The 8,305-nt window shown below is 42.8% G+C and overlaps 1 protein-coding gene across 1 annotated transcript in view; it reads right to left on the bottom strand.

Annotated features, from left to right (window-relative positions):
• Positions 1-565: 565 nt before the first annotated feature.
• KIF13B (kinesin family member 13B) overlaps positions 566-8,305 on the bottom strand; it is a gene marked incomplete at both ends in the record, with an annotated part of 60,300 nt that continues 52,560 nt past the window's right edge. The window contains 2 exons of the mRNA XM_008938664.1: positions 566-735; positions 1,604-1,721. Coding sequence (XP_008936912.1) covers positions 566-735; positions 1,604-1,721 — 288 coding nt within the window. The remainder of the gene's footprint in view (positions 736-1,603; positions 1,722-8,305) is intronic.

Raw genomic sequence — 8,305 nt, 5'->3', positions numbered from 1 at the left:
AGGCTGCCCAGGGAGGTGCTGGAGTCCCCAGCCCTGGAGGGACTCAAAAAACCTGTGGGCATGGTATTTCAGGACATGGTTTAGTGGTGATGGGAGTGTTGGGTGATTGTTTGACTTGATGATCTTAGAGGTCTTTTCCAACCTTAATGATTCTATGATTCTTTGACATGGACTAAGTAAGAGAATGAAGAAAAGCAACTGTCCAAAGCACACAGGAGAAGATGCTAAAAGGTGCCATGAGCTGGAGTGAGGGGTGGGAGGGAATGGTATATGAAATAAGGAATTAAAAATAGAATTACATCTTCCACTTGGCAATACACAAACAACACTAAGTGCACTTCATAAATTTTACTATTGTTGCTGCAAGTGGTATTACCATAAATCACACTGGTAGTGTACTAAAAAGCCAAGTGGGCTGAGTGTATCAATAAGTTTAAACAGCTCCACTATCTCTGGACAAAATGGAGGGGAAATGCATCACAAGGCTCTGCCACGACTAAAAGCTTGGTTTGCTCTGCACCAACATATGGAACAGCACTTTGCCAGCAAGTCTAACAGCACTCACCAGTGTTACTGCATAGGCTGGGATTTCAGTTTTTACCTGCTGCACAAGAGGAGAGCTCTGCCTGCCCTTTTTCTCATCTCTAACAGGAAAGAGAGACTTCAGCAGCTTTGGCATCTGAGGCACAAAAGACTTGACAGGATTCAGATAGGAAGCAGCCAGGCTACCAATACCTGTTGGAAAAATTAAAAAATGAAAACAGTTATGCTGGAGGGTAGGGAAAAAAGCCCTAAAAACTAAAAAAAAAAAAAAGACAAAACACAACATCTTTCAGTGGTCAAAGCATTAGCCAAGGAAAAGCATTGAGCACTTGCTGCTTCTTTGCAGGAAGTGTATGAATTTGGGTAGGTCTTAATCTTAATCTGTGGCCCCAGCAGACTGAATTTTTTTTCCAAGCTTGCTGTTTGCAACTGGAAACACAGAATGCTTTGGAACGTGCAGAAGCAGGAAAAAAAAATCAAGCAGCATAATGGAAAAAGGATGTCCAGACAACACACAATCTTAATGACAATTGCAAGACTTACTAGAAGTAAAAGATGAGAAGATCCAAGTTAAGAAAAAGAAAACATGTTAGGGGTATTCAACTCTCCTTACTCACAGTGCCATTTTTCCTACACTACTCCCCCTTGAGCAAACCTAGGTAGACATGCAACACATCCCTCCAACACATCTGCAACATACCCATCCAGTCCCAGTGCTGCTCAGATTCTAAAACATTAGCAGCCTTCTGCCTTCCCTGTTGCCCAGCTAACTTGTGGCTTTAGAAACTGAACTCCTAAGATACAGACTAACATCTTCAGGCAGCTTTGAACGTGTGGCATTTACCTCCTGGCAGAACCAGCAGCAGATGTAATGGAAAGGAGGGTCAAGAGTTGCCTGGAGTCTGAGTAGCTCAGTCACAACTGCTAAACCTTCACAGAGGGACATTGCCCTGGAGAAGAAACTCCTCCATGCCTCTGAAAGCAGCTCAGCTTTATCTGACACGTTCAGCAGCTGTGGTAACTTCACCCATTTTTAGGAAAGCTTTAGGGAAGTCCTTACCTGGATCAGGAGAGTGGTTTTGCTGCCCAGAGCCTGGCAGAGAGGTACGAGATGGACTGATGCCTCTACTGGAATTTGTGGCACCTTGGGACACATCTTGTTGACTCTCCCATCGGCCCTAGAGGCAAAAAAAAAGTTGGTTTTGTCAAAATTAGTGCACCAGCAAGAGTACAGCAACACTTGCACACCACGCCAGCCTGCACAGCCCCTTGGCAAGGTTCAGAATGCTCAGAGCTGAGGAAAGAGCCTTCCCCACAGGCACTTCTAGTTGAAACAGTCAGTCCTGCAGAGGGAAGGACCCTCAGCTCCCATCAGCATCAAGGCACACAAAAAGTCTACACATAGACCTTAAAGCTATAGTATTTAACATAGCATTACCAACTGCACAGCTGTGTCTTGGGAGTTCAACCAAGTGAAAAGTTACAGCCAGGTGAAAAGAAAAAACGTCTGCCTAAAATTCTTAAATATTTTGTGTATCTGCTCAGAAAGAGGCCAGAAGTGACCTCTGGATATAGAGTGTGAGAGAGAGGGGGTGAGGACAGACAGAGCTCTGAACAAGGAAAGAAATAGGACCCTAGACCTAAAGGCAGGAGGTTGGTGCCTAGGGTCAGAGGATGGTTGAGGAAGCAGCTGTGGTACTGCCATTTTTTTTACCAGTCTGGAGAAGGGAGATGGAACACACCTCAACAAGCTGCAGAGCCAAGAAAAAGGTTAGACAGGCTAGTTTTGACATGGTTAGTGAAGATGAAAGATGAAGATTTTCAGACCTCCAAGGGCCTGAGTGTAGATGAGGCAGGAAGAAACATGGTGGTAGGTCATCTGCCTTCCCAAGGTCCCAGGACTCTCTAGCTGGGTTTTCAGGTGGCTCCCCAGGGAGGCACCCACCATTCTGCATGCCTGGTGCCATTTCTCTCACTCTTACAAAGGTCCACTGTGGCTTTGCACGTTTCATCTCAACCTTACAGGTCAGAACCTGCCTCAGTGACCAAGTCTCTTGGCTAACACAGAGAATCTCCAAGTTAGCATTTCATGCCAGCACACGAGTGTCAAGAATCTGTGGCCAAATGTTTTCAGGTGAGCACTGAAATCCATGTGGGTGTCCTCCAAACTTCTGACAGAGGTACACTCAACAATGCCTGCCAAAGCCATTCCTTTGCTCTGCTGAAGAGGCTCAAATGAAGCTATATGGTGCTAATTTACTTAATTTACAGGACACCTTAAGGCAATTCAATATCCACTCGATATCCATTTAAGAGCCTGTGGGTCAAGAGAAATGCTACAAGAAGTCTCAATGTCTCGTGGAAAAGTGTTGTCCTGTCCAGGTAGCAGTGCCCTCAGGACTACAAGCTTGTAAAGTTTCCCCTTTCCAGAAACAGGGGCTGCAAAGACAGGATGGTGCAGCCAAACCAATACACGTTGAAGTCTGATCCCTCTTCTGGTAAAGAGTCATGCTGTGGTTGGGGCAACATCTGCACTTTTCTGGGTTTATATTGTATCTGTATCTGAATTTTGCTAGTTCTTTTAAAAGATATAACAGAAAAAGAAATACTTTCACAATGAGATGGTACAGTGAACACACTAGAAAGGAGTCCCAAGGGATGGACAGACCTGCTACACCCCAGACCAGAAGTTGTGTGTGTTTTTCTTGGAGGAAGAGATGGGCAATGCACCTTTTCATGAAGCTTCACACTGTTAGAGGTAAGAAAATAATCCAACCTTGAACAGAATAATGACAGGCAGCTAAACTAATCTTAACTGTAACTTGAAGCCATGAATGTTTCACAAATAATAAATAAGCCAGGATAGGAGGAATAGATTTCTCCAATGGGTTGAAGGTCACACTGAGCAGCCCAGAGCAAAAATCGTTTCCATTTGGATCTATAAGCTAGTCCCACAGAGCTCTCCTGCTCTGAATAGCAAGTAACTGGCACTTCTGCAGAGCAGCACCCACCTTCAGACCTCTGCCAGCTAATATCTGTATTATTAGATGGAGAGACAACAGGCACTGTTTCTGTGAAGAAACATTTGGGATACCTAAAGACCAAAGGCTGTCTGAATTCCCTGGAGGCAGCTATCCTGGATGTCAAAACTGATACAACCCAGGCTGGGACTAGCACTAACACCAAGGATTTGTTTAGTCTCATGTTTTTGAGGACTTTGGTGTTTAAGCCCTTCTTGAAAGCTTCCTGTTCTATCAGCACAGATGATAGAGTTCTACCCATACCTTAAGCCTCCAAGTTAAGCATTATCTTTGACCTGCAACTCCTTTATGTCTTACAGACATCAAAAAGTCGTGCCTGTGTCTGGAAAATTCTTTCCACAAAATGCTTCTACGAAACAGTCTTTCCTATTTCACTCCCCAGAAATTCTTATTCAGGCTTTTGCAGTCCTGTGTCTCAACTAGTGGAGGTTTCTTTCAGGTGGCCTTACCACATGCAGTCTTGCCCCACTTATATCCACTCAAAATACTGCTTCAGAGACTTTCTTCTCCTGCCATTTTGATCATTTCACAGGCTGCAGCAGACACTGAAAGCCAGCATGGAAACAGGCAGGGACTTCAGGCTATGCTCAAGCTGCCCTTCCCTTCTGGGATGTGAAATGTTTCCTGAAGTTTCCTTCTCTGGCTCCCACCGATGGGTTAGTTTGTAGGAGAAGAGTCAAAACATGTGACAAGAGTTCATACTCTATCCAGATGGAGAAATCATCAGTATTATTTGCATGCACCAGTTCAGTGGTGCTGAAGGAGTTAAAACCAGCAGACTATTGGTGGGAAATCATCACAAAACTCAATCTGGAAATACTGTTTGGTTTTGTTGCCTTCTGGTCTGGTCTCTCATCAGCCTGGTAGAGGTTGGCAGCAGGTTAAGAAAAAGAACCACAGAAGAGCATGAAGCATCTGAAGGCTTCTGGTTTGGTGGACATAAAGCTTGATGAGTGTTACTTTGGGATCTTGGGATAATGATCCTCTTACTAAAGACAAATGGATAAAGGTGATGTGTCTTAATGATCTTCTATCTATAAGGCCAAATCTAAGTGCTACTGGAGACCACAGAGAGATAAGAAACAGAAGACTATTATGGGAAAGTTCTCCAGCTTACTAGAGCACCAACTCCATGCAGGTAAGGATCAGCAGAATAATTTTCTGAATCACAATTTCTTGAGCCAGAAGGGCCCTTCATTGACTGTTCTAATGAATTAACTTCAGGGAACTATCTTGACTTTCTAGACCTGTTTGGAGAAGGATGAAAAAAAAATGGAGTAGGTGAGAAACAGAGCAAACCACTTTCAGAACATTCATCTTGGACAGGAAGAATGGGGATGTTTAATGACTCCTTCCTTAGGCAAAGCCTTTTATCTTAGGATCTTTAGGAAAATTTGCTTCAGTCTTGACATTATGGATGACTACATTTTCCACATAATTTTAAATATTTTGCCAGGTTAAAAGGAAGGTCCTTAGAACAGGAATGTGCACTTGTGAAAAGGATTTGTCTGGCCATATACTTGAGGCATGCTCTGGTTTTCAATAACGTGCTTTGGAGAGAGTGGAAAGGCCACCATTTGAGACTGAAGGTCAGAATTTTTAGGGGGAATGTGAGCCTCAACTCTGAGATGACAGCAAACCATTCAAAAGGAGGTAAATCAGGACAACAGGCAGAGAAACATCTGCAAAGGCTAATACAGGAGACAACTGAAAGGGTCAACTGCTGTGCAGAGAACCTGCAGAGGCAAAAGGCAGTTCATGAATGATTGATTGTACTAAGCTGGATTGAAAGATAACTCATCTCCAGCTCACAAAAACAAAAAAGAATTATTAACTATATTAACTTGATGAAGTTCCCAAGTTTCACTCTCACATGATTGCTTTGTCCATTCACGAACTGAAACACTTAAACTTTAAGTCTAAGCAATTGGTATTATTTCAGTGCTGTGAATCTTTCCTCCATCAAGAAGGGTGGTGAAAGAAAGGAAGGAAGCTCGTAAATCATTTGCCCAGAGGAGCCATCAGTTCATGAATATGTTTGGTCTCTGCCAAGTGACCAAACAGAGGTCAAGTGACTTAATTTAACAAATCAAAAATAGCCACTGGAAGAATGCGTGTCCCTTGATGTATTCTGATACAGAGCTGTTTATAAAGTGGTTTATTTCTATAAAACCTCCTTTTTCTTCTCCTTTGCCTTCCCTTCTTTCACACATCCTCCAAGAAAAACACCAGGGGATTTATTTCAGGTCAACACCGACACGCACAAAATCTTTCGAGCACCTATGGGTGATCACTACCTAAGTCATCTGTAGGCTTTACCTGACAACAATTCTTTTCTTGAAGTTGACAGACCATTAAAATGCTGCCACTGGGTAAGAGAAATGAATAGTTCTTGTGGTTTATTATTTTTGCAGTTCAGAAAAGGCTTAGCAAAAGGTGCCCATGTAGCACTTAAATATAAGCATATAGCAGGGACAAAAGGCACTTGTTCTCATGAACAGCAACTTTATTCAAATTGATCTACGTGGTACCAATTTGGTGAAAAAACTCTGGTCCCCAGTAAAACCTGAAGGTTAAGTGCTACAATCTTATCTTACTTGGCTTTTGGAAACAAGACTTTTGAGCTACAAACTGCTGGACCTTTGGGAAGGGACAGACGATGGTCAAAGACAGAATGGCTGTTGGGCAAAGGTATTTTAAGAATAACTCATGAGGTTTTTCATCAATATATGATTATAGTCTGAAGAAGACATGTAAAACAAGTCAGAGGTGCCCCCCATTCTTTGTGCATCTGATTCATCCAGTTTAAGTCCACTGAATGTTTAAACTTCCAATGCAAGCACCCTGGAATGTAAAAATCCAGCTCCACATGTCACCACTAAGAGATTTTGCTCCTGCATCACCTGACACGTGCTGATGTGCAAGATGCAATAAAATTCACCTCACTCTCCTGTAACCACATCTGTAGTGATAAGAGGAGGGAAAATTGGCTTTTTCTCATTTAAATAAGGAGATATAACTTTGAGGTGAAACCAAATGCAGTCCTGTTAACCTATGAAATATCTGTAAGACTCTTCTGGAGTCAGTTTAGAAGGCCTCTCCTTGCCTTCTCAGCCAGTTAGGTAGCTTCTTCTTATGAGTTATTGTTTAAAAAAAAATCCCAATGGTGACTTAAATACTTCACAGGGATGCACAGCTCAGTGGGAGAGTCATCCTGCTCTTTGGATGCTCTCTGTTTTGTCAGTACACAGTGATGTTCTTTAGTGTTTTCTCAGAATGTGCCAACCCCACATGCCTGCTCCAGGCCTGGAGAAGGCCTTCTCCAGCTCCTTATGGGGCTGGGACCACCCAGCCACGTTTCTAGTAACCAAGACTGAGCTACAGCTGCGAGATGAATCTGGGTCCTAATTCTGGAAACTTTTATAGAATCATTTAGGTTGGAAAAAGACCTTTAAGATCAAGTCCAACAGTTTTAGTTCCACCACCACTAGCTTTACTTCTTACCCTAACTTAATCTTCTTGTTTACAGGGGGATCAGTCCCTGTAAACAAGAGGAATGAGGCTCAAGAGCCCTTTCCATAAAGCTAAAAATCCATGGTAAGGACAGCAGTTTTTTTTAGGAATGTAAGGAATAATAATGTTACAATTAGAGAGAAAGATTAAGTAAGGGAATGAAAGTTAAGGAGAGGAATATTGTGACATGTTTTGAGGGCTTCCACTAATATTGAAGTATGGAGGTGTGACAGATGAGCTCTGCACCCAATTCAGGGTGCTGTCACTGTCCTCTGACTGATGTTTGTTATGATGCAATAAACCACTTGTTTGAGATTAACTTATTATAGTCACTTGTAAACAAAACCAAATCCCTGGTAAAATAATGATTTATGAGTGCAGGAGAAGACTTCTTATTCACCAAGATTCTCTGCAAGTCACAAAGACCTCTAACTTAGCTGAACACAGACATCTCATTTAGCTGAGACTCCACCTATTGAGCCATTCTCAGATCCTTTATGCTAAAAGAGATAGGACTGGTCTCACCAGTGGAGGACTGGTCTCACCAGTGTGCTTTCTGATGTTTGTGTGCTCTAAGAATATATAAGAATTTGTTGAATATTTCATTGCAATTACAAAATCATAGAATCATAGATAGGTTTGTGTTGGAAGGACCTTAAAGAACCTTTAGTTCCAACCCCCTGCCATGGACACAGATACCTGGTCTTGAGGGAGGGAGCATCCACAGCTTCCCTGGGAAACCTGGGCCAGTGTCTCAGCACCCTCACAGTGAAGAACTTCCTCATTTCTAATCTAAAACTCCCCTCTTCCAGTCTGAAGCCATTACCCCTCATCCTGTCACTACAAGTCCTTGTAAAAAGTCCCTCACCAGCTTTCTTTTCTTCTTTTTCTCCTTCAGAAACTGGAAGGCTGCAAGAAGGTCTCCCTGAAGCCTATTCTCCAGGCTGAACACCATAGAATCATAGAATCACTATGGTTGGGAAGGAACTCTAGGATCATCAAGTCCAGTCTCCATACAAACATTTCCCTAACCACCAGACCACAGCCTCAAGTGCTACATCTACTCTTTTTTTGAACACCTCCATGGATGATGACTCCACCACCTCCCTGTGCAGCCCATTCTAGTGTCTAACCACTCTCTCAGTGAAGAATTTCTTCCTAATATCCCATCAAAACCTCCCCTGGTGCAACTTGAGGCCATTTCCTCT

The sequence above is a fragment of the Merops nubicus genome, unplaced genomic scaffold, assembly GCF_000691845.1.
Source record: "Merops nubicus isolate BGI_N331 unplaced genomic scaffold, ASM69184v1 scaffold3224, whole genome shotgun sequence".
NCBI lineage: Eukaryota > Metazoa > Chordata > Aves > Coraciiformes > Meropidae > Merops > Merops nubicus.
Note: the sequence above shows the minus strand (reverse complement) of the source record. Positions and strands in the feature narration are given on the sequence as shown.